This window comes from Oncorhynchus nerka, linkage group LG13 (assembly GCF_034236695.1).
Source record: "Oncorhynchus nerka isolate Pitt River linkage group LG13, Oner_Uvic_2.0, whole genome shotgun sequence".
Taxonomy (NCBI): domain Eukaryota; kingdom Metazoa; phylum Chordata; class Actinopteri; order Salmoniformes; family Salmonidae; genus Oncorhynchus; species Oncorhynchus nerka.
The window spans coordinates 57,273,216-57,300,909 of record NC_088408.1 but is presented as its reverse complement, the minus strand read 5'-3'; the positions used below and the strand labels follow the sequence as shown (position 1 = coordinate 57,300,909).

Sequence of the window (27,694 nt, the reverse complement as noted above, 5' to 3'; positions counted from 1 at the left end):
TTTGGCTTGACTTCCTCCACCCACTGCAAAGCCAACCGTACGGCCATCAGTTCCGCTGTATATATACAGCCAGATGATCTGTAATACGTTTCCTGACTTCCATCCCACATTCCTGCACTACAAATGCTTAGCCAGTACGTGTCCTTGGATCTTTTGAACCATCTGTGTAAATGGCCACAAAATCCTCCCTCCATATCTTTCTGTAGTCTCTCCAACACTTCTAGATCAGCGACTGGAGGCGGGAGTGGCCATGGTGGATTTACAGGAACAGCTACCGTTGGACTAAACTTCGGACTGAACACCACCTTCCGGAGACACCTGAAACCCCACCTCTTTAAGGAATACCTAGGATAGGATAAAGTAATCCCTCTCACCCCCTCCCCTGAAAAGATTTAGATGCACTACTGTTCCACTGGAGGTCATAAGGTGAAACAGCTCTGGATAAGAGCGTCTGCTAAATGACTTAAATGTAAATGTAAATGTAAACTCCCTTCCATACAGTCCCATCTCCTTCGCCTGGGTATTACCTACCCACCCAAAGCTTGTGTTTTGTCTTTGCTTATCTTCACAGCATGCTTGTAAAATCTCTTTTGCAGGATGAGACACCCCATGTCCCTGTAGGTTGACCCAATAATGAATTGCCAGCTGCTGTCTCCTAATATGCAATGGCGTAGCCCCCATCTCCACCTGTAGTGCAGCCACTGGGGACGTCCGAAATACCACACTACATATTCTGAGTCCTTGTCGCTTGGTAAGGATGTCTGGGCTACTGAACTATACTGCCATAGTCTACTACAGATCGGATCAATGCAACATACATGGTCCTCAATGAGGAACGCCCAGCCCCCAAATCCTTCCCCATCAGACAACACATCACATTTAGCACCTTCTTACACTTTCCCACAGCTCTCTCAATGTGTTCTGCCCAGGTCAGTCTGGTCCTAGTGTCAAAGTACACCCCAAGGAACCTGAATCCCCCCCACCCTCTCTTAGTCTTGCCCATATAACCTCAAGCATACTTTATCTCCCACCTTCATCCTGGTAAAGAAAACTGTCTGAGTTTTCTCTACAGAGAACCTGAATCCCCACATTAATGCCTAGCGTTCTACCTCGTCAATTGCTTCATGTACCTTCCTGACTATGCATGGCTTCTCTTCCATAAGGCCCCATCATCTGCAAATAACGACCGCCCAATATCCGGTTGTACCTGAGAGTAAACATCATTGATCATGATTGAGAACAACAAAGGACTAATCACTCTCCCCTACTATGGTGTACCGTTATCCACCAGGTGCCTGATAGTGACTTTCCCACCCTCACCTGGATAGATCTTCCAAACAGTAAATCCTTTATCCATTTGTAAGTTCTCCCTCCTACCCCTGTAATATTAAGCTTGATTAACGATCCCTCTTTCCACATCATATCATACGCCTTCTCCACATCCTGACCTCTGTTTCTCAGCAGAGCACTGGGTCCATAGTTCCCCTTCCCTGCCTAAACCCACTCTGATGTGGCGTTACTAGCCCCCTGCTCTCCAGGAAGTAAGTTAGCCTCTCCGTAATCATACATTCCATAATCGTACATACATGTGATGTTAAAGCTATTGGCAGATAGCTTGTTGGCCTCATTGGGTCCTTCCCTAGCTTCCAGATTGGCACCACTACTGCCTCCTTCCAACTGTCTGGTCGTTTCCCCTCCTCCCACACTGTGATGTACAACACCAAAACCTTATCCAGTGCCTCATCACTAAGATGGGCCAACATAACGCATGATCTTTCCCAGGTGAAGTTAACCTTGCCTTACCTATTGCCCTTTTCACCTCTGCCATGGTAAATGATGCATTCAAAGCATAATTTACATTCTCCCTCCTTTCCAGTACTTCAGGATGCTCCCCTCTCATTTTCTCTCTCCCCCTCTGCCCCTCCTCTGACAAATATCTAGAGCTATGCACTTCCACAAACGCGTTGGCCATCATCTCTGCCTTCTCCTCGTCTGTTACTGCCACATCCTTCTCACCCGTGAACACTTTGCCTGACAGATGTTGGGCGTTATGCGTCATTTTCAGTACTCTAAATGACCTGTCCCTACTCCTCACCATTTCCCCACACTCCTCCGTCCACCATGGGACTGCTTTCCTCCTCCTCCTCCTCCCTGAACTCTTAGGTATAGTCTCAGTAACTGCCCCCACTAATGCTGTTCTCAACCAGTTATTCATACTATCCAATGCCCACTCCACCCGAGGCCTCACATGCTCACTCAGCTCCTGAAACTGATCCCACTTTGCCCACCTCCCTCCGGCCTACTGGGCATAATATGGAGTAATGATCACTCCCTACTGTCGACTCCTCCCATACCTCCAACTCCCAGATTCCTGGCATCGCACTAGATACCAGAGTGAGTTCCAAGGCAAACTCTTTCCTTGTGGCTACATTAATCCTGGTCCCTCGGCCATCATTCAAGCACACCATCAGATCTTTCATTTCTATCACATTTTCTAACACTTGGCCATTTCCCTCCATCTGTTTCCTCCCCAGAGCGTGTTGAGGGCATTCAAATCCCCACACCATATTATCTTACTTCTATCCTGCACTTCCAGGTCCAAATATCTGGATTATAGTAGTTCACTACCACTAGCACCACTCCTCTCAACCACACCTCCACCACCACATACAGTAGTCCTGTTCAATACCTCTGCCTAGCATCCTGCAGGGAAGTCCTTGCTTTATGAAGGTGGCACCCCCCTCCCCTTACAGCTCTGTCCCTACTAACCACTACATATGATGATAAACTCCATATTCGGTTTGAGCAATGTTACCTACACACAAATCACAGGTTTAGCTTGCATATCTACAATGATCTGCTTGAATTCCTGCCCATTAGCCAACAGTCTTCGAGCATTCTATTGCAGTACTACCACTATAACTAAGATTCAGTAAAACATGACTCCACCCTCGGCTGATTGATGTAATCTCAAACCTCTTCCCATGTCAACGCTGTCATACTCAGATGTCTCCCAGCAGCTTTCACTATTTGGGTCAATATCACTAAAAGTGTTATTTTTTGTCCTCAAAATAAATCATTCAAAATTGTATATAAAAAATAGAAACTGGATCAAATTTCAAAAGTATCCTTATGTGTGTATGTCTTCATAACAATAGAAGCATAATGACATAGTCTTCAAAGTAAATTTTATACATTTTAGACTAGGGATCCACGATACAGTGCCTTCGCAAAAGTATTCACCCCTTTGGCATTTTTCCTATTTTGTTGCGTTACAACCTAGATTTGGATTTGGATTTCATGTGATGGACATACACAAAATAGTCCAAATTGGTTAAAAAACAACTTGTTTAAAAAAATTCAGAGATATTAAAAAACGGAAAAGTGGTAGGTGCATATGTATTCACACCCTTTGCTATGAAGCCCTTAAATAAGATCTGGTGCAACCAATTACCATCAGAAGTCACATAATTAGTTAAAATAAAGTCCACCTGTGTGAAATCTAAGTGTCACATGATCTGTCACATGATCTCAGTATATATACACCTGTTCTGAAAGGCCCCAGTGTCTGAAACACCACTAAGCAAGGGGCACCACCACGAAGATCAAGGAGCTCTCCAAACAGGTCATGGACAAAGTTGCGGAGAAGTACATATCAGGGTTGCGTTATAAAAAAATATCCAAAACTTTGAACATCCCACAGGTCACCATTAAATCCATTATTAAAAAATTGAAAGAATATGGCACCACAACACACCTGCCAAGAGAGGGCCGCCCACCAAAACCTCACGGACCAGGCAAGGAAGGCATTAATCAGAGAGATAACAAAGAGACCAAAGATAACCCTGAATGAGCTAGGACCATTTTAAGCCGTAAACTCCACAAAGCTGGGCTTTACAAAAGAGTGTCCAGAAAAAAGCCATTACTTAAAGAAAAAAATAAGGTAACATGTTTGGTGTTCACTAAAAGGCATGTGCGGCCTCTCGGGTGGCGCAGTGGTTAATGGCGCTGTACTGCAGCGCCAGCTGTGCCGCCAGAGACTCTGGGTTTGCGCCCAGGCTCTGTCGTAACCGGTCGGGACTGGGAGGTCCGCGGGGCGACGTACAATTGGCCTAGTGTCGTCCGGGTTAGGGAGGGTTTGACCGGTAGGGAAATCCTTGTCTCATCGCGCACCAGCGACTCCTGTGGCGGGCCCGGGCGCAGTGTTCCCTCCGACACATTGGTTCGAATGGCTTCCGGGTTGGATGGCGCTGTGTTAAGAAGCAGTGCGGCTTGATTGGGTTGTGTATCGGAGGACGCATGACTTTCAACCTTGGTCTCTCCAGAGCCCATACGGGAGTTGTAGCGATGAGACAAGATAGAGGCTACTAAACAAAAAAAAAAACACAAAAAAAAAAAAGGCATGTTGGAGACTCCCCAAACATATGGAAGAATGTACTCTGGTCAGATGAGACTAAAATTGAGCTTTCTGGCTATTTGTTTTTACCTTTAAAAAAGGTATAAGAACAAATTCTTATTTTCAATGACGGCCTAGGAACAATGGGTTAACTGCCTTGTTCAGGGGCAGAATGACAGATTTTTACCTTGTCAGCTCGGGGATTCGATCGTGCAACCTTTCGATACTAGTCAAACACTCAAACCACAAGGCTACCCTGCCAGCCATCAAGGAAAATGCTATGTCTGGCACAAACCCAACATCTCTCATCACCCCGAGAACACCATCTCCACAGTGAAACATGGTGGTGGCAGCATCATGTTGTGGGGATGTTTTTCATCGGCAGGGACTGGGAAACTGGTCAGAATTCAAGGAATGATGGACGGTGCTAAATACAGGGAAATTCTTGAGGGAAACCTGTTTCAGTCTTCCAGAGATTTGAGACTGGGGTGGAGGTTCACCTTCCAGCAGGACAATGACCCTAAGCATACTGCTAAAGCAACACTTGAGTGGTTTATAGTTATGCACGCTCAAGTTCTGTTTTTTTGTCTTATTTCTTGTCTTTCATAATAAAAAATATATTGCATCTTCATAGTGGTAGGCATGTTGTGGAAATCATATGATACAGCAACCCCAACAATCTACTTTATTCCAGGTTGTATGGCAACAAAATAGAAAAAATCCAAGAGGAGTCGGACAATATTAGCTAAAAATGCCAACATCGGTATCGGCCCGATGTCTAGTTACCGTGCATACCTATTTAACGTAGGTACATGACGTAATAATGGCAACACAGTATTTCTAACCTAGCCCACACAATGTCTGCTGTGTGGATCGAGCAGTCAACAAGGCAAAATCTATTAAAGCCAAGACTATGGAATTTGTTCCCCTTGACAATCAACTATTCTCTGTCGTAGGTGATGTTGGATTTAGCCGACTAGTCGAGCACCAGTACACACTACCAAGTGCGCTATTTTCAGATGTTGCCCTACTGGAGATACATTCACATTCAAAGAGGGTCAGAAGTTTACATACACTCAATTAGTATTTGGTAGCATTGCCTTTAAATTTTTAACTTGGGCCAAACGTTTTGGGTAGCCTTCCACAAGCTTCCCACAATAAGTTGGGTGAATTTTGGCCTATTCCTCCAGACAGAGCTGGTGTAACTGAGTCCGGTTTGTAGGCCTCAATGCTCGCACACGCTTTTTCAGATCTGCCCACAAATGTTCTATAGGATTGTGGTCAGGTCTTTGAGATGATGACTCCAATGCCTTGACTTTGTTGTCATTAAGCCATTTAGCCACAACTTTGGAAGTATGCTTGTGCTCATTGTCCATTTGGAAGACCCATTTGCGACCAAGCTTTAACTTCCTGACTGATGTCTTGAGTTGTTTCTTCAAAATATCCACATAATTTTCCTTTCCTCATGAAGCCATCTATTTTGTGAAGTGCACCAGTCCCTTCTGCAGCAAATAACCCCCACAACATGATGTTGCCACCACCGTGCTTCTGGGTTGGGATGGTGTTCTTCAGTTTGCAAGCATCCCCCTTTTTCCTACAAACATAACGATGGTCATTATTGCCAAACAGTTCTATTTTTGTTTCATCAGACCAGAGGACATTTCTCCAAAAAGTACGTTCTTTGTCCCCATGTGCAATTGCAAACCATAGACTGGCTTTTTTATGGCGGTTTTGGAGTAGTGGCTTCTTTCTTGCTGAGCGGCCTTTCAGGTTATGTCACTATAGGACTCGTTTTTACTGTGGATATAGATACTTTTGTACCTGTTTCCTCCAGCATCTTCACAGGGTCCTTTGCTGTTGTTCTAGGATTGATTTGCACTTTTCGCACCAAAGTACGTTCATCTCTAGGAGACAGAACGCGTCTCCTTCCTGAGTGGTATGACGGCTGTATAGTTCCATGGTGTTTATACTTGTGTACTATTGTTTGTACAGATGAACGTGGTACCTTCAGGCTTTTGGAAATTGCTCCCAAGGATGAACCAGACTTCTTTTGATTTTCTGATGATGTCTAGCGAAGAGGCTCTGACTTTGACAGTAGGCCTTGAAATACATTCATAGGTACACCTCCAATTGACTCAAATTATGTAAATTATCAGAAGCTTCTAAAGCCATGACATCAATTTCTGGAATTTTCCAAGCAGTTTAAAAGCAGTCGACTTAGTGTATGTAAACTTCTGACCCACTGGAATTGTGCTACAGGAATTATTAGTGAAATTATGTCTGTAAACAATTGTTGAAAAAAATACTTGTGTCATGCACAAAGTAGGTGTCTTAACAGACTTGACAAATCTGTAGTTTGTTAACAAGAAATTTGTGGAGTGGTTGAAAAACCATTTTTATTGACTCCAACATAATTGCATGTAAACTTCTGACTTCAACTGCACATACTAAAGATACAGTAGCACTGTCAAAGCTGTACAAAAAAGTCTGCAATCAAGAAATCACCGGTCACAAACAATGTGTTTACAATAACGCATTGGTAATAAAGCATAATTTGTTAAACTGCAACTTCTGGGGAAGCTAGCTTTAGCATGGTACCTTTAGCTAGGTTGCCACTTGTTTTTCGCCTATTGCAATTGAACTTCAGGTCATGAAAATAAATAGCTAGCGAGCTACTTAACCTCTAGCGACGAGCAATCCCGTATCCGGGAGCGTAATCATAACCTCAAGTGCATTACCATAACGCAACTTTTCCTATTCATGAAAATCGCAAATTAAATGAAATAAATATATTCAAACACAATCTTAGCCTTTTGTTAACAACACTGTCATCTCAGATTTTCAAAATATGCGTTACAGCCAACGCTAGACAAGCATTTGTGTAAGTTTATCATGGCATAATGCTATGCTAGCTCTGCTGGCAGCAGGCAACATTTTCACGAAAATAAGAAAAGCAACCAAATTAAATCATCTACCTTTGAAGAACTTCGGATGCTTTCACTCAAGAGACTCCCAGTTAGATAGCAAATGTTCCTTTTTTCCAAAAATATTATTTTTGTAGACAAAATAGCTCCCGTTTGTTCATCATGCTTGGCTGGGAAATCGACCGGAAAATGCTACCATTACAACGCCAAACTTTTTTCAAAATTAACTCCATAATATCGACAGAAACACGGCAAACGTTGTTTAGGATCCATCCTCAAGGTGTTTTTAACGTATGTATTCGATAATATATCCATCAAGGCAGTTGGTTTCTCATAAGAAACGATTGGAAAAATGGCTACCTCAGTATTTTACGCAAGGTTTTCTCCGGGAGACACCATGCGACCACTCGCCCTACATGGTCTCTTACAGCCATTCTCCAATGGAAATGCCTAAAAAGACGTCACAATGCTGTGGAAAACGTGGAAAACGTAAGCTGACTCCTAGCTCCTTCACAGCCATATAAGGAGTCATTGGCATGAGGCGGTTCCCGGAAATGTGGCACTTCCTGATTAGATTTTTATCTGGGTTTTGCCTGTAACATCAGTTCTGTGGCACTCACAGACAATATCTTTGCAGTTTTGGAAACGTCAGAGTGTTTTCTTTCCAAAGCTGTCAATTATATGCATAGTCGAGCATCTTTTCGTGACAAAATATCTTGATTAAAACGGGAACGTTTTTCATCCAAAAATTAAAAGAGCGCCCCCTATATCCAACTGCTTAACCCTGTTGCCCAAATCTAATGTTATAAGCAGCCAGCTAGGGTCAATTGGCTAGTGAGGCTTTTTTGACTTTTCGTCTGGACTTAGTGCTCGAGCCTTGTGCATTTTGATTACTGGACTAAACGCGCAAACAAAACAAAAATGCCTGTGTTTTTCTGTGACTAGGTGCTGACCTAACATAATCGCATGGTGTGCTTTCGCAGTAAAGCCTTTTTGAAATTGGACACTGTGGTTGGATTTACAAGAAGCTTATCTTTAAAATGGTGTATAATACTTGTGTGTTTGAGAAATTTTAATTATGGGATTTCTGTTGTTTTGAATTTGGCGCCCTGCAATTTCACTGGCTGTTGTCGAGGTGGGATACTAGCGTCCCACTTGTACCAGAGATGACATCACAAACAGGAAATTCTGTCACTTCCTTTGCGGGGAAAACAACTTTGGTGAACCTGGTGAGTATCTAGATTTCATAGTATTACATTTTAATCGTTATATGTTTGGTGAGGTGTTGTGGGAAAGCATAACTTGTTATGCAGAAATACAAACAAATATTTTTGTCAAACAATGCAAATTCCTTTTCAAGTGGCAACCATTATCCTAGCTTCATCACAATCACTTGGAGCATAGTTGCTAATTTTAGCTCAAACTGTCCACACTGTTATTGTCCACCCTGTTATATATGTACTGTACACTGAACAGGGTGGACATTCACTCAACAGGGTGGACAAATTGATATCTTGCATTAATGTATTGCTAAATATGTGTTTTTGTTCATAAATTGTGTTACATAATTAGAGTATACATAGCAGGTATAGGATTTTAAGAATAAATAAATATCAATTGAATCAGGTTTTTCTGAAGGAATGGCACCTCTTAGTGCAGTTGAAAGACAGTGGCTGTCAGGGAGTGTACGGGAGGCGAAGTCAGGTGCAGGAGAGCAGAGTATAGTTATCAGGCACACTTTTATTTTTGTTCCAAAACCGAGAGCACTACATAAATCAAACGAGCTCAAAACACAGAACATAACAAAAGTAAAGCGTGTAATAAAACATGAACATGAAACAATTACACACAAAGTCATGATGGGAACCAGAGGGCTAAATGCATGTAGATTGATTGGGGAATGAAAACCAGGTGTGTATGGAACAAGACAAAACAAATGGACATGTGAAAAATGGAGCGTCGATTGGCTAGAAAGTCGCTGACTCCAGTCACCCAAGTCATATACTGTTCTCTCTGCTACCACATGACAAGCGGTAGCAGAATGGAAAAAGTTTTACACTGCTGCTACTCACTGTTTATTATCTATCCATAGTCACTTTACCCCTACCTACATGTACAAATGACCTCGTTAACCTGTACCCTCACACATTAACTCGGTAACGGTACCCCCTGTATACATCCTTGTTATTGTTATTATTATTTTTTTTAACTTTTTTAAATTTTTTACTTTAGTTTATTTGGTAAAGATTTTCTTAACTCTTTCGTGAACTGCATTGTTAGTTAAGGGCTTGTAAGTAAGCATTTCAAGCATGTGACAAATAAAGCTTGATTTGATTTGATGTGGAGATGACTTGTGCTTCAAAGTGTGAGGGGGTTGTTTTAGATTGTGAACTGTACAACAATATGGAGTCTTGCATTGGTAGCCATAACATTTCCTCTAATTCATTTGTTCTGTCATATCACTCGCATTTTAAAATACAATTTATTATGTACACCTTTCTAGTACTGGGTTGGACCCCCTTTTCCTCCAGAGCAGCCTGAATTCTTTGGGGTCATTCTACAAGGTGTTGGAAGCATTCCACAGGGATGATGGTCCATGCTGACGCGATGGCATCACACAGTTGCTACCAGATTGGACGGCGGTTCCATCTCATCCCAAAGCTGCTCAATTGGGTTGAGGTCTGTGGACTGTACAGGCCACTCAAGTAAATTGGACTCGCTGTCATTCCAGGCAATGTATTTCCACTCCTTAATTGTCCAGAGTTGGTGATCGCGTGCCCACAGGATGCGCTTCTTCTTGTTTTTAGCTGATAGGATTGGAACCCGGTGTGGTTGTCTGCTGCAATTGCCCGTACTTGACAAGGATCGTCGAGATGTGCGTTCCGAGATGTCGCTCTGCACGCCATTTGTACTGCGCCATTATTTGTCTGTTTGTGGCACGCCTGCTAGCTTGCAAAATTGTCGCCATTCTCCTTCGACCTCTCATCAATAAGCTGTTTTCACCCACAGGACTGCCGTTGACTGGATGTTTCTTTGTTGCACCATTCTCTTTAAACACTGTTGTGCATTAAAACATTCAGGCAGGAATAGAGTACCTCCTGGATACATGTTCAGGAGTTACTCAAGATTTTCAAGTGAAAGTAACTATCCCAGTTCATTGACAGTAGCTGTTCTTGTAAACAAAGATTTGAACAGTAAATGTCATGTCTTGCAACTACTGTAGGGCAAATGTTGAACAGTGCCACCAAATGTTCAACAGTGCCACCAGTCTGTACTACTAACACAGAGAGGTCATGTTGACCAACAGATCAAAAAAGTCTAAGCTTACTTCTGAACATTAATTCATGGTTTGGAATATGGTTTGAAACCTAGACTCTACCAGACTGGTAGTGAATGTAATGGTGGTGAGCTTACAAACAAAAAGGAGCCTAAGTAAAATGAACAAACATTTATTATTTTGGAGGGGTGACGGAGAGCAGGTCTTGTTCTTAAAAAAAAAAATCACAAACATCCCAGACATTCACATTGTAAAATAAAAAGTTATGCTATGAATATAAGACGTTATTATGTGCACTTTAATTCTAAAACACAACTGGCAAAACGAGAAACATACATGACAAGAATGGTTTTAAAAAGCACAACTGTTGGGGACTCCACAAATTGATTACAGTCTTCAATTGTGCAACACAAAATCTCTACAAAGTGTTTGGTAATATTGTGACGAGGACAAGGCATAATCAGCTGTTTGAAGCCCTACACTTTGGTCCATTGTTGACCCCTAAATGTCAAACTATGAGGTCAATTTAGTGTAGTGTGTAGTAAAGGAATATCTTCATCACATTGACTAATACTGTGATGATAGCTGTCTCCTGCAAAGCCTGTACGATACATGTACAAAGTATTGAGACTGCCGTCAGGCCAACTGATTGCATCATCAGAATATTTCACTGATGACATAATAGCATAGCAAGAAGAGGAAAAGCAGCTTGAAAAAATAAATTATATCGCATCTCTTGTTGAAAAAGGTGTTTGTTCAGGTCTTTTGGAGTGTTTCACGAGCACATTCTCTCAATTGTCATTTTGCATTGACCTAAGAAAACGGCACCCATTGTCAACGTATTATATATTCTATAAATATCTATTCATATACAGTTGAAGTCGGAAGTATATATAAACTTTTGAAGATTGAAGTCATTAAAACTCGTTTTTCAACCACTCCACAAATTTCTTGTTTTCAAACTATAGTTTTGGCAAGTCGGTTAGGACATCTACTACAAATGTTAACAGACAGATTATTTCACTTATAATTCACTGTATCACAATTCCAGTGGGTCAGAAGTTTACATACACTAAGTTGACTGTGCCTTTAAACAGCTTGGAAAATTCCAGAAAATTATGTCATGGCCTTAGAAGCTTCTGATAGGCTAATTGACATAATTTAATAACATCATTTGTGTCAATTGGAGGTGTACCTGTGGATGTATTTCAAGGCCTACCTTCAAAGTCAGTGCCTCTTTGCTTGACATCATGGGAAAATCAAAAGAAATCAGCCAAGACCTCAGAAAAAAAGGTCTGGTTCATCCTTGGGAGCAATTTCCAAATGCCTGAAGGTACCACGTTCATCTGTACAAACAATAGTACGCAAGAATAAACACCATGGGACCACGCAACCGTCATACCGCTCAGGAAGGAGACGCGTTCTGTCTCCTAGAGATGAACCTACTTAGGTGAGAAAAGTGCAAATCAATCCCAGAACAACAGCAAAGGACCTTGTGAAGATGCTGGAGGAAACGGGCACAAAAGTATCTATATGTAGTAAAACGAGTCCTATATCGACATAACCTGAAAGTCCGCTCAGCAAGGAAGAAGCCACTGCTCCAAAACCACCATAAAAAAGCCAGACTACGGTTTGCAACTGCACATGGTGACAAATATCATACTTTTTGGTCCTCTGGTTTGATGAAACAAAAATAGAACTGTTTGGCCATCATGACCATCGTTATGTTTGGAGGAAAAAGGTTGAGGCTTTCAAGCCAAAGAACACCATCCCAACCGTGGAGCACGGGGGTGGCAGCATCATGTTGTGGGGGTGCTTTGCTGCAGGAGCGACTGGTGCACTTCACAAAATAGATGGCATCATGGAAAATTAAAATAGATGGCATCAAGGAAAATTATGTGGTTATATTGAAGCAACATCTCAAGACATCAGTCTGGAAGTTAAAGCTTGATTGCAAATGGGTCTTCCATATGGACAATGACCCCAATTATACTTCCAAAGTGGTGAGTCAAAATGGCTTAATAAATATATAAAATGTGTGGGCAGAACTGGGAAAGCGTGTGAGAGCAAGGAGGCATAGTTGCTCCAGCTCTGTCTGGACGAATGGGCCAAAATTCACACAACTTATTGTGAGAAACTTGTGGAAGGCTACCCGAAACGTTTGACCCAAGTAAAACAATTTAAAGGCAATGCTACCAAATACTATTTTAGTGTATGTAAACTTCTGACACACTGGGAATGTGATGAAATAAATAAATGCTGAAATAAATCATTGTCTCGACTATTTCACATTCTTAAAATAAAGGGGTGATCTTAATTGACCTAAGACAGGGAATTTTTACTTGGATTAAATGTCAGGAATTGTGAAAAACTGAGTTTAAATGTATTTGGCTAAGGTGTATGTATTCTTCCGACTTCAACCGTAGGTGTTCCTTTTGTCGAGGTCGGAAAGGGCAGTGTGGAGTGCAATAGAGACTGCATCATCTGTGGATCTGTTTGGGCGGTATGCAAATTAGAGTGGGTCTAGGGTTTCTGGGATGATGGTGTTGATGTGAGCCATGACCAGCCATTCAAAGCACTTCATGGTACAAGACGTGAGTGCTATGTGTCAGTAGTCTTCTAGGCAGGTTACCTTATTGTTCTTTTAAAACATGTTGGTATTACAGACAAGGATGAAATGTCAGGAATTGTGAAAAACATAGTTTAAATGTATTTGGCTATGGTTTATTTAAACTTCCGACATCAACTGTATATTTATCTTTACAACACACGGATGAGACGGGATGAAGGCTGCAGCTGATGATAAGGAACTGGTTATTTGTTCAAAGCTGACCTCACAAGCACTCTAAATTGATTGGCTCGGCATCCCCCATGTTTCTTTTCTCTTTCAGTGATCTGAAATCTGATTGGTCAGTGATGTGTGCCATCCAATAGTCTCAGGGCCTGCTCCGTTCCTCTGGTAAAGATTAAATCTTGGATGAAAAACTGCATGAAATACATACAGTAATCATGTTTAACAACAGGAGCTCTATTGATGTTAAACCCAAGGATAGATCCTCTTTCTTTGAAATTGTATTTCCGGATTATGGAGAGGACCTTAATGGGAGATGTATTGGTTACTGTGGATTCATTTGAGCGGTAGGAGCTGCGTAGCACAGACTATTTGAAAATTTTTTGAATTCTTTTGCATAACACAAGCGCAATAATTTCACAAAAGCTGGTCTTTGCCTGTATCTTTTTCACCATGTAAGAGTTGAACAATCTTCAGTCTGTGTAAAATAGAGGACTGTCTAATGAATGCACTATTTGGTTTGAAGTTCTTCCCCAGCACACTCATGAGAGGTTATTTTTCTTTAATTTCCAGTAGCCAGTGGAAGGTATCCACTTTGGCGTTGTTATAAATTAGTGTCCCTATATCAGAATATTCTTTGAAAAGGCACTTCATTCCAAGATTCCATCATCAAAATGGTAAGAAAATTTCACATTTCCTTTGGGTTTGTTTTTTTTGTTCCTTTTTTGTTCAAATGTATTTTCTTTTTTCATTCGTAAAAAAAACCCATCTCCACATGAGTGACAGTCATGCATTCCTATTGTGCAGATTGTGAGCAGGCGTAACCTAGCCTAACCACGGTGATCACTGTCTTCTGTTTCGCCTGTTCACCGATCTCCTCAATCTCCTTCCTCGATGGTGAGGACGGTGTCGGGCCTCTGCCTCGTCGGACCGCCACTTGTAGTTGTTACTGCTGAACAGGCTGTATTTCTGGTGCCTCCTTGAGAATGTCCTTTGGGAGTTTGATGCTGAGGAAGAAACAATAGCACTTTGTCGGAAAATGTGGAGTGAAAACCGGGAAAACAAAGGTATCCTCACTAGAATCAGTCAATTAATCAATCTATTGTACTTACGACTCATGCAAGCAATTTTGGGGATGTCCCATCGGCCATCTCCACGGCAACGGATGGTTGGCACATGCCTCTGGATGAAGCCGCCCTTACACTGATACCTCACCAGAGCATTGATCTCATAGCGTGACCTCTTCCTGCCGAAGGTCTGGGCATTGTGTACCAGAGGGGGCTGATTACAGGCCACTGAGGAGAACACACAGGGGTAGATGGAAGAATGGATGGCTGAATGGATGGCTGAATAGATTAATGGATGGATGGATTGGATGGATTGATGAATGAATAATGTACACAGTCAGTGGATTGAAATAGCTCTCAACAAGGCACTGCATGTTTTACATTGTGTAGTTGTGGTGAACACACTCCCTTTTTTTAAATATGGCAAAAAGTATAAATAAGTCAAAAGTAAAAATAAAAACGACAAAAAACAACTTTGTCTTACCTGTGCCTTTCTTGCAGGTGAAGGTGAGGTGATAATTACAAGGCACATCGTTCCACTGGCCGTCCTCATGCCAGATCATCACCACACAGTCCTCTCCAGATGAGAAGAAACTGTCCGGCTGGTTGGGGCGCCAGTTTTCGTATTGCTGGTGGGGAGGGAAAGAAAGAACAGAAACAAACGATTATGAAAAGATCATCATCATCATCATCAGTAGCAGCAGCAGCATCATAATCATCGTCGTCCTCATCAGCATCCACCTCAGCATCATCAGGTTTAGGATTATGTTTATTTCAACATCTTGGAGAAACATATATAAAATCTGAGGCAATACAATATAAAACACAAGTCAAATATATGATCAGTGTATCATCAATAAATCATAAGTCATAAACAACCAATTGGGAATACCACTAAATCGAATAGGATCAGACCAGGATCTCCGTAAATACACCTTAGAGATTTTCCACTAGCAAGTGTCTCACTTTGTCCTACCCCATACAATACAGAAACACATACTCTGTCTCCCTAAGAACGACAGCTAACAGCATGCTGACAACACTGCTTATCTCTGGGGTACAATTGGAACAGTAGATATGGTCAGTGATAGTCCAGTCTTAAGGCTACACAATCAGTACATTCACTATCACAGTAAATCACACATATTTATTACCCCTAACATGACCCACCAGCTCCCCCTTGCTATTGCACATAAGTGTACCAAGTTAGATTCTATTGATAATAAAGGAACTTGGGCTTTTACGAATAATGTGTAAGATGCATTGTTTGATGCAGCAGGAGGGAGCAATACTGCTGTTGAAAATATAAAACAAATGCCATTGGTTTCACATGTTCAGTCTGCGTTACCAATAGCCTTTCAGTATGTACTGTATACTGAACAAAAATATTGCAACAATTTCAAAGATTTTACTGAGTTACAGTTCATATGAAGAAATCAGTCAATTGAAATAAATGCATTTGGCACTAATCTATGGATTTCACATGACTGGGAATACAGATATGCATCTGTTGTTCACAGATAACTTAAAAGAAATGGGCCTCACAATGGGACTCAGGATCTCTTCACGATATTTCTGTGCGTTGAAATTGCCATCGATAAAATGCAATTGTGTTCGTCGTCCGTAGCTTATGCCTGCCCATACAAGAACCCCACCGTCACCATAGGGCACTCTGTTCACAACGTTGACATCCACAAACCGCTCGCCCACAGGACACCATACACGTGGTCTGCGGTTGTGAGGCCGGGTGGACGTACAGCCAAATTCTCTAAAACAACATTTCAGGTGGCTTATGGTAGACATTAAATTATCTCGCAACAGCTCTGGTGGATATTCCTGCAGTCAGCATGCCAATTGCACACTCCCTCAAAACTTAAGACACCTGTGTCATTGTGTTGTGTGACAAAACTGCACATTTTAGAGTAGCCTTTTATTGTCCCCAGCACAAGGTGCACTTGTGTAATGATCATGATGTTTAATCAGCTTCTTGATATGCCACACCTGTCAGGGGGATGGATTATTTTAGCAAAGGAGCAATGTTCACTAACAGTGATGTAAACAAATTTGTGCATTTGAGAGAAATACGCTTTTGTGTGTATAAAACATTTCTGGTTTTTTTTTTCAGCTCATTAGACATGGGACCAACACTTTGCATGTTGCGCTTATATTTTTGTTCAGTGTAGTTAGGTTGGTGAGGCAATTTCTGAATGTGACTGCTGTATGTGATTCTTATATTCCCCACACGGGGGCACTATTTTCCTTTTTCCTGTTCAGATCAATACAGACTTTTGACACATCTGTAACTATTATAATGGTCATGCTGTGGCCCTATAGACATCACAGCAAAAACATTTGTAAATTATATGTATTATTTAAACACGTGTTTACTTATAAACAAGATCAGGCGAAGAGTTGTAAAATGTACTGTCACTTAGGGTAAGCTAAATAACTTTTCATTTTCCCCCACTTTCAAACTGACCCCTCTGTCTCTCTGACCACCCTCTTAGCCTCTATTCTAACCCTCTCCACCCCTCTGTCCTCTATCCTCACCCCCTCCACCCCTGTCCTTTATCCTCACCTTCTCCACCTCTCTGTCCTCACCCCATCCACCCCTCTGTCCTCTAACCTCACATCACCCCATCCACGCTGCTGCCTCAGAGACCCCAAAGGATACTGCAAGACCAGCTACACTATGACATAATTGTACAGAGTTTTCTGAGAGAGGCTTCACTTCAAAGCCAAACAAAGGAAGAGAAAAGAGGTCAAAACACAAAATAAACTGAGCATGTAAGCCCTGCTCAGATACACATTTACACTGCTACAGAATATGTGCTGTGCAGCATGGAAATAGTCATGAGAAATATAAGGTTTCTACTAGAAATACAACGTCATGTTGACAATTTGTAAGATGGTGGACACAGATCCATTTTGGAATATAGAATATTATCAATTCATCCATGGAAAGTATATTCCAAATGCTACACCAACAATATAATTTTCCTAAATCAGGATTTTTTTTCCGAACAAGGTGAGAGTGGGGTTAAGAGACGGAGGCTTCTCAATGCCTTGCTATCGTCACTGTACAATACAATCTTAGAAGAGAAAAGGTGCTATTTAGAACCTAAAACTGTTCTTCGGCTGTTCCCGTAGAAGAACCCTTTGAAGAACCCTATTTTGAAAAACATTTTCCAAAGAAGCCAAGTCAACAAACAGGTCACTGACCATCTCGAATCCCACCGTACCTTCTCCGCTATGCAATCTGGTTTCCGAGCCGGTCACGGGTGCACCTCAGCCTCAACACTCAAGGTACTAAATGACATCATAACCGCCATCGATAAAAGACAGTACTGTGCAGCCGTCTTCATCGACCTTGCCAAGGCTTTCGACTCTGTCAATCACCATATTCTTATCGGCAGACTCAGTAGCCTCGGCTTTTCGGATGACTGCCTTGCCTGGTTCACCAATTACTTTGCAGACAGAGTTCAGTGTGTCAAATCGGAGGGCATGTTGTCCGGTCCTCTGGCAGTCTCTATGGGGGTGCCACAGGGTTCAATTCTCGGGCCGACTCTTTTCTCTGTGTATATCAATGATGTTGCTCTTGCTGCGGGCGATTCCCTGATCCACCTCTACGCAGACGACACCATTCTATACACTTTCGGCCCGTCATTGGACACTGTGCTATCTAACCTCCAATCGAGCTTCAATGCCATACAACACTCCTTCCGTGGCCTCCAACTGCTCTTAAACGCTAGTAAAACCAAATGCATGCTTTTCAACCGATCGCTGCATGCACCCGCTTGCCCGACTAGCATCACCACACTGGATGGTTCCGACCTTGAATATGTGGACACCTATAAGTACCTAGGTGTCTGGCTAGACTGCAAATTCTCCTTCCAGACCCATATCAAACATCTCCAATCGAAAATCAAATCAAGAGTCGGCTTTCTATTAAGCCTCGTTCACTCACGCTGCCAAGCTTACCCTAGTAAAACTGACTATCCCACCGATCCTCGACTTCGGCGATGTCATCTACAAAATGGCTTCCAACACTCTTCTCAGCAAACTGGATGCAGTTTATCACAGTGCCATCCGTTTTGTCACTAAAGCACCTTATACTACCCACCACTGCGACTTGTATGCTCTAGTCGGCTGGCCCTCGCTACATATTCGTCGCCAGACCCACTGGCTCCAGGTCATCTACAAGGCCATGCTAGGCAAAGCTCCGCCTTATCTCAGCTCACTGGTCACGATGGCAACACCCATCCGTAGCACGTGCTCCAGCAGGTGTATCTCATTGAGCATCCCCAAAGCCAACACCTCATTCGGCCGCCTTTCGTTCCAGTACTCTGCTGCCTGTGACTGGAACGAATTGCAAAAATCGCTGAAGTTGGAGACTTTTATCTCCCTCACCAACTTCAAACATCAGCTATCTGAGCAGCTAACCGATCGCTGCAGCTGTACATAATCTATTGGTAAATAGCACACCCATTTTCACCTACCTCATCCCCACAGTTTTTATTTATTTACTTTTCTGCTCTTTTGCACACAAATATCTCTACCTGTACATGATCATCTGATCATTTATCACTCCAGTGTTAATCTGCAATATTGTAATTATTCGCCTACCTCCTCATGCCTTTTGCACACATTGTATATAGACTCCCCTTTTTTTTCTCTACCGTGTTATTGACTTGTTAATTGTTTACTCCATGTGTAACTCTGTGTTGTCTGTTCACTCTGCTATGCTTTATCTTGGCCAGGTCGCAGTTGCAAATGAGAACCTGTTCTCAACTAGCCTACCTGGTTAAATAAAGGTGAAATAAAAAAAAAATAATAAAAAAATAAGGTTCTACATGGTGCCAAAAAGGGTTCAACATGGAACCAAAATGGGTTCTCCTATGGGGACAGCTAAAGAACCTTTACGGAACACTTTTTTTCTAAGAGTGTACACCAGAGGAGGCTGCTGAGGGGAGGACGGCTCAAAATAACGGCTGGAACAGAGCAAATGGAATGGATTCAAACCATGTGTGTGATGTATTTGATACTATTCCACTTATTCCACTCCAGGCATTACCACAAGCCTGTCGTCCCCAATTAAAGTGCCATCAACCTCCTGTAGTGGACACATTTCCAACAACATACAATAGTGTTATGTCATCACATCCCACATACACTATATGCCTGGAATAATTTGTGTAACTCTGCTTCCACACACTACAATGCGCACACACACACACACACACACACACACACACACACACACACACACATACAGTTGAAGTCAAAAGTTTACATGCACTTAGGTTGGAGTCATTAAAACTCGTTTTTCAACCACACCACACATTTCTTGTTAACAAACTATAGTTTTGGCAAGTAGGTTAGGACATCGACTTTGTACATGACACAAGTAATTTTTCCAACAATTGTTTAGAGACAGATTATTTCACTTTATCAATTTATTTATAATTCACTGTATTACAATTCCAGTGGGTCAGAAGTTAACATACACTAAGTTGACTGTGCCTTTAAAAAGCTTGGAAAATTCCAGAAAATGTTTTCCATGGCTTTAGAAGCTTCTGATAGGCTAATTGACATAATTTGAGTCAATTGGAGGTGTACCTGTGGATGAATTTCAAGGCCTACCTTCAAAACTCAGTGCCTCTTTGCTTGACATCATGGGAAAGAAAAACAATTGTAGACATCCACAAGTCTGGTTCATCCTTGGGAGAAAATTCCAAACCCCTGAAGGTACTACGTTCATCTGCACAAACAATAGTATGCAAGTATAAACACCACGGGACCACGCAGCAGTCATACCGCTCAGAAAGGAGAAGCGTTCTGTCTCCTAGAGATGAACATACTGTGGTGCGAAAAGTGCAAATCAATCCCAGAACAACAGCAAAAGACCTTGAGAAGATGCTGGGGGAAACAGGTATGAAAGTATCTATATCCACAGTATTGACATAACCTGAAAGGCCACTAAGCAAGGAAGAAGCCACTGCTCCAAAACTGCCAAAAATAGAACTGTTTGGCCAAAATGACCATCGTTAAGTTTGGAGGAAAAAGAGGGATGCTGGCAAACCGAAGAACACCATCCCAACCGTGAAGGACAGGGGTGGCAGCATCATGTTGTGGGGGTGCTTTGCTGCAGGAAGGACTGGTGCACTTTACAAAATGTACAATGACCCCAAGCATACTTCCAAAGTTGTGGCAAAATGGCTTAAGGACAACAAAGTCAAGGTATTGGAGTGGCCATCACAAACCCCTACCTCAATCCTATAGAACATTTGTGGGCAGAACTGAAAAAGTGTGTGCGAGCAAGGAGACAGACAAACCTGACTCAGTTACACCAGCTCTGTCAGGAGGAATGGGCCAAAATTCACCCAACTTATTGTGGGAAGCTTGTGGAAGGCAACCCGAAACGTTTGACCCAAGATAAACAATTTAAAGGCAATGCTATAAAATACTAATTGAGTACTAATTGAGTGTATGTAACCACTGGGAATGTGATGAATGAAATAAAAGCTGGAATAAATCATTCTCTCTACTATTAATCTGACATTTCACATTCTTAAAATAAAGTGATGATCCTAACTGACCCATTACAGGGAATTTTGTAAACTTCCGTACATGTAGAGTATATATTGACACAGCTTCAGAGCTGCTTGGAATGCACTGCTGCATTGATCAGAGCTACCATCTCTCAGCGAGGCTTTTTGTTCAAATAGTCTGTTCAAAGCTGTGACCCCCCCCCCCTCTCTCCCCATTCCTTCCCTAAGGCCCCCTGCAGGGACCCTGTTATTACGGTTAGCAAACACATCAGCTTCCTGCTTTGCTGACTGACTCAACAAACACCCGCTTGGGCAACCCCACAACAGCCCCCTGCATCCTCCACAAAATAATCAAACAGGCTCTCCCCCCCCCCACACACACACACACTACAATGCACACACACACACACAGTAGAATTTATACATGTCCTTAATTAATTGAGAATCAAGGCCGTGCGTGTTTCAGTTGAAGTCGGACGTTTACATACACCTTAGCCAAATACATATGAACTCAGTTTTTCACAATTCCTGACTGAATTTAATCCTAGTAAAAATTCCCTGTTTTAGGTCAGTTAGGATCACCACATTATTTTAAGAATGTGAAATGTCAGAATAATAGAGAGAGAGAATTATTCATTTAATCTTTTATTTCATTCATCACATTCCCAGTGGAGTGGTTGAAAAACAACTTTTAATGACTCCAACCTAAGTGTATGTAAACTTCTGACTTCAACTGTATATGTACTCTACCGTTCAAAAGTTTGTTGTCACTTACAAATTTCCTCGTTTTTGAATGAAAAGCAAATTTTTTCCCATTAAAATAACATAAAATTGATCATAAATACCGTGTAGACATATTAATGTTATAAATGACTATTGTATCTTCAAATGGCTGATTTTAATGGTATATCTACATAGGCGTACAGAGGCCCATTATCAGCAACGATGAAGAAGTGACTCAGGGATGCTGGCCTTCTAGGCAGAATTATTCTGTCCAGTGTCTGTGTTCTTTTACCCATCTTAATATTTTATTTTTATTGGCCAGTCTGATATATGTATTTTTCTTTGAAACTCTGCCTAGAAGGCCAGCATCCCGGAGTCGCCCCTTCACTGTTGATGTTGAGACAGGTGTATTGGTGTACTATTTAATGAAGCTGCCAGTTGAGGACTTGTGAAGCGCCTGTTTCTCAAACTATACACTCTAATGTACTTGTCCTCTTTCTCAGTTGTGCACCGGGGCCTCCCACTTCTCTTTCTATTCTGGTTAAAGCCAGTTTGCGCTGTTCTGTGAAGGGAGTAGTACACAGCGTTGTACGAGATCTTCAGTTTCTTGGCAATTTCTCAAATAGAATAGCTATCATTTCTCAGAACAAGAATAGACTGACAAGTTTCAGAAGAAAGTTATTTGTTTCTGGCCATTTTGAGCCTGTAATCGAACCCACAAATGCTGATACTCCAGATAGTCAACTAGTCTAGAAGCCGGTTTTATTGCTTCTTTAATCAGTACAACAGTTTTCAGCTGTGCAAACATAATTGCAAAAGGGTTTTCTAATGATAAATTAGCCTTTAAAAATTATAAACTTGAATTAGCTAACACATCGTGCCATTGGAACACAGGAGTGATGGTTGCTGATAATGGGCCTCTGTACGCCTAGGTAGTTATTCCATAAAGAAATCTGCTGTTTCGAGCTACAATAGTCATTTACAACATTAACAATGTCTACACTGTATTTCTGATCAATTTTATGTTATTTTAATGGATAAATAATGTGCTTTTCTTTCAAAAACAATGACATTTCTAAGTGACCCCAAACTTTTGAAATGTAGTGTACTTCTAATGTGTTTTTTTCTTCTCCTGTCCAGCTTCTTAAGCAAGAGATTATTTAATACCAGTTATGTTAATACACTCTGCTCCCAGATAAAGCCAAGATACAGTAAAGCTGACCACCCACCCAGGCCCACTACCCTACCCCCCTCCGCTTCTCTCTATCTGCTGCCGTGCACAGGTGCTGCCCATCTGTGTGTCTGGCTGCTGGTTGGTGGCCCTTCCCCCGGGTGCCTGCTGTGCTTCCTGAGGAGAGGGAGGAGAGGGGGAGGCCTGTACCTGTCTGTGCCTGTCAGCTCCTCTCGATTCCGCATCACTGACACCTTCATTCCTATCTCTCTCAGCTGAGAGGGGATCCTGCTGCAAACGGACACAACTTATCTCCTGCCCCCCAGGCACTCTCTGTCCCTCCCCCTTCCAGCCTCCCCTGGTGATGGTGGGCTCTTATCTTTGAAGTGAAGAGTTAATCTGTTTAACGTAGCTGAAAGTAGTAATTAACCACTTTCCTGTTTCGTGAGGGGAATCTGCAGTAAGTTTACACAACCATAAACAAACACACGTCCACTTGAGCAGACGCATAACGCTACATACTGAGGCACACCTAGTGGCTCTTTTTTTTATTGTTAAAGTTTGTGAATGACAGAGATTGTTGTCATTGAGTGGCACCCGATGTCACTGGACATATAGTGTAGCGTGACACCAAGCCAGTGCGCTCAACAGGGTGTTGAGGACAAAGTAGTGTACGTCGTGAGAAAGTGACCAAAGTGAGTTTATTTTTTCACTCCTTCAGGATAATCTTTTTCAATGTAACCTTTCTTTAACTAGGCAAGTCAGTTAAGAACAAATTCTTATTCACAATGACGGCCTATGCCGGACAATCCCGGGCGACGCTGGGCCAATTGTAAGCCGCCCTATGGGACTCCCAATCACGGCTGGTTGTGATACAGCCTGTATTTGAACCAGGGTGTCTGTAGTGATGCTGAATTGCAGTGCCTTAGACCACTGCGCCACTCGGGTGATGGCCACCCAGACGGTGGTGTCAGCAACATATTTAACAGGATTCAACACTGTTTATTGAGGCAAAAAAAGTGTGAGAACCCCTTCTTACCATGGGCATGCTGTCGGTCCAGCGGAAGTCATTATCGTACATCTTATCGTTCAGGCCGATCCATTGGTAGTCCTGTCCAAGACCTGGCGTGCATGGCACAATGAAACACAGGAGGTCAATGATTTGATTCCACTGCCTCATTTAGGTGTCTTTCAGTCCCTCCATAAACAGAGAGAGGCATTTTTTAAATACATGCACCACTCTTCCTGTTCCGCCTGCCTGCCTTCTCTCTCTCTCTCTCTCTCTCTCTCTCTCTCTCTCTCTCTCTCTCTCGACATTTGTCGTCTACTCTGCTGGCGCTGCCAACCAGCCAGAAAACTACTGTAGTCATCCACTATGCCTCTTTAACTTTTGCTCCACAGCCCATATACACTGATGAGATGAGCAAATGCTGACTTTAAGGCGAGCAGCATGGGGATACATGTGTTGGAAATCCCCTGGTGTTTCTGGAAATCCGTTCCAGATATATATATATATATATATAGGATAATCCTACTATTGGCTGCTACCCTGCAGGGGTTGTGCCTTAGGAGGTATACTGTCTGTGACATGCCGTAGAAGTAACTTACAGGTTGTTAATACTGTGTTATTGAGCATTCTTCTCTGCCAGAGTGTCTGTCTGCTTGCCTGTCCGGTAATGCAAATGCTTTGAACTACTAGTTGGTTGTGTCTTGTGTGCAACTAACAGTGTTGTTTGTGTGTCGTGTACGTGCGTGTGTGATATCACACTTACGGTTGACAAACTGCTGCTCATCATGGGAGAGAATGCTGGTGAGGTGTGCCCCCTGTACCCGACACTCCTTCTCCGCTGTATCCCAGTTCCTCCTCTGGGGGATGTACTTGTAGCAGTGTCCCTGGAACTTATGCCAGCCGTAGTCACACGTCTGAGTGTCTGAGAGAGAGAGAGAGAGAGAGAGAGAGAGAGAGAGAGAGAGAGAGAGAGAGAGAGAGAGAGGTAATATGATTAGTAGATACAAAGGTTACACGTATTCCAATACCCTTTCATTATTATTTCACTGAAAAATATAGAGTCTGCCTTAAGATTTAAGAATGTCCAATCTGTCCAACACCTGTCGGAGCCTGGTTCTATCTGCATGTTTATCTTTGTTTGTTACTAATCCTCCAGTGCATAACAAACAGATTAAGGAGATATTTGGGAGAAAGACAGGGTACTGTGCGTCTGGCTCTGCTGCTATCTCGGACACACTGATTAGCGCTGTCGCTCTCACTGTACTTCTCTCTCTCAGGGTCAGGATATGGCCGCTGTCTCCTTTACCCCCCAGCACCACTAAACGAGTGGGGAGGTCAAACAAAGAAAGACACTCAGGGTCGACAACAGCAGGAGTGTCACACGAACATCCTGGATAGCTGTGTGTACTGTGTCTTCCCCAAATCTCAGGTCGACGCTAAACAATTGTAAGGTTATTGTTCTCAGCATAGCTAATTAAACGTGAAATACTGTAAGACCACGGTTTTGGAATGTAATTGATATAGCTCTGCTAGGTGAATAGTTACAGGGGTTCACAGGTCACATTCTGCATATATGGATAATTGTGTTGGGAAACCCCTGAATTGGTACCAATTAATATTCTCGAATATAGTTGAGCATCAGCTGGCAATTCCTAATATAGATTAGCATCAGCTGGCGGTTCCTACAGCCGTTACTGTAATTGGAACCAAGCCAGGCGTTTCCCAAAATAAGAATCTAAGTATGAAGCATTACACATTGTTTAGCGATCAATCCCCTCAGTTTCTAACAGAATAACATCTCCTAACCTCATTACACAAGGGCTGCATTTACACAGGCAGCCCAATTTATACTTATTAGTCTTTTGGTCGGCTCGGAAAAAGATCTGATGTGATTGGTCCAAAAGCAATTTGTGGAGAAAAAAAATATCAGAATTGGACTGCCTGTGTAAGCACCGTTTTTTCAATATCAGATTTCATGAACCATTTTGATTGTAACCCTGTCATGATGCAATCATGTGTGTGTGTTGTGTGCTTGTGTGTACTACTGTGACACGTCTATTTACTTCTATTTACTATTTACTCTCTCTCTCTTGTCGTGGTTACTCCCTCGATACAGCTGCACAACCCTATGGATTTAATTGTGGCCTTTTCTCTGTTTGTCCAACCTTACTGTTTCTCCTCTGGCACGAGACCCTTAGAAAACAGCTGGGTCTTAGCACACAGAATCCGGCCCTGGCTCGCTGATGAGTGAAGGCAGCAACATTCGAGGTGTGGTCGGGACAAACTGGCCAATGTGGATGATGCCCTTGGTCAACACACTAGGGTCAAAATGGGGTGCAGCGAAGCTATAGACTCGAATAAGAGGCTATGAGTTGGTCTGGATGGCATCATCCTTAGTTATCACACCCATCAATGTCAACGAGTGTCCCGACCCAGGTTCTGTGGAACAAATCCAGTAAGGTCTACTGATTCCTTTCACATTCACTGCTTAAGGCCAGGGAATGATTGCATCATTGTTGAGCTGATTAAGACTAGCACACCTGTACTGGTAAATTCCTTTACAACTTGACTGGGTGGGCATCAACCAAATGTCTGTGATTTCTTTATTAGGCCATTGTGTTTCCAGTCATGTGGAATTTGTAGAGACTGTAGCCCCTGGCAATGTGTTTAGTAACACTACCCTATATCTTAATAGTATGAGTGCCTGAGGCCGACACTAAGGCCTGTAAAATGTGGATGTCCTGAAGACATAAATAAAGATGTTTATGACTCAGAGACTGTCTGTGAGTGGAACGCAAGCAGGTGTTATGGAGAAGGCACTGAATGGAGCTGTACTGTGAGGTGGGAGGTGACCATCCCATTTCTACTCTAACTCCAGTGTTTTAATGACTCGGTCTCATCGTCTCACTCTATTTCCCAAGGGCTCAGGTAACTGATCACATATTAAGATGGATCACACATACACACACACAATATCTGGAGATACGTCACTTTCCTCAAAACAATGCCGAATGTCTTCCCTCTGTTACCTAAATTCAATGATGTGTGATGTATTTCGGTGTGAATTAGAAACCAGCGATGGATCACCTCACACCATTGCTACGAACAATGACGTAGTTTATTTTACTCTGTCATATTCTCCCTTGTATGTACAAGTGCTCTAATGTGTGGATACACTGTAGGTTAGGACATAACATTTAAAAAAGCCTGAAAGCCTGGAAGCCTGAAACAACCTAAAAACCAATATCTGATCAAATGATTTGATTCAGCTGATATGTTCGACACGGAGAGGATCATACTGACAGATCCCATGGAAATTGTAACAAACATACCTTCATCACAATACAATCCAGCATAGCTTGGGAGGCAAACACAGGTGAAGGAATTCTGGCCGTCAATGCAGGTACCTCCATTGCGACAGGGGTTGGATTGACATTCATCAATGTCTGAAAATAATTTTAAAATAACATGGGTAGATCACACTGCATAGGTAAACAAAAAAAATGTTGGCACATGGCTAATGCACCCAACGCTACCACCAGTAAGCCACCAAAATGTGTCCTCTTTCAAATGTATTTCATTAGCATATTGAGAACTGATCATCACACTCTACAACGCGTAGTAAAAAACATTCTTGGCATACCTGTTTCACAACGATCCCCACTGTAGCCAGGGGCACAGCTGCAAGATTGGAAATGTCCGCTTCTGTAGCAAGAGCCCCCGTTCAGACAAATGTTCTCAGTGCAGGAGTGGATGCCTGTGGGTTAGATCAGAAGTAAAATGAG

The 27,694-nt window shown here is 42.3% G+C and overlaps 1 protein-coding gene across 1 annotated transcript in view; it reads right to left on the bottom strand.

Annotated features, from left to right (window-relative positions):
• Positions 1-9,040: 9,040 nt before the first annotated feature.
• Positions 9,041-27,694, bottom strand: part of LOC115140643 (versican core protein-like) — a 63,940-nt gene continuing 45,286 nt past the window's right edge. Inside the window, exons 6-12 of the mRNA XM_029678982.2 lie at positions 27,553-27,666; positions 27,242-27,355; positions 24,673-24,831; positions 23,940-24,022; positions 14,940-15,084; positions 14,501-14,683; positions 9,041-14,395 (exon numbers count right to left, since the gene is read on the bottom strand). Of these exons, the coding sequence (XP_029534842.2) occupies positions 14,232-14,395; positions 14,501-14,683; positions 14,940-15,084; positions 23,940-24,022; positions 24,673-24,831; positions 27,242-27,355; positions 27,553-27,666 (962 nt within the window). The 3' untranslated portion in view covers positions 9,041-14,231. The remainder of the gene's footprint in view (positions 14,396-14,500; positions 14,684-14,939; positions 15,085-23,939; positions 24,023-24,672; positions 24,832-27,241; positions 27,356-27,552; positions 27,667-27,694) is intronic.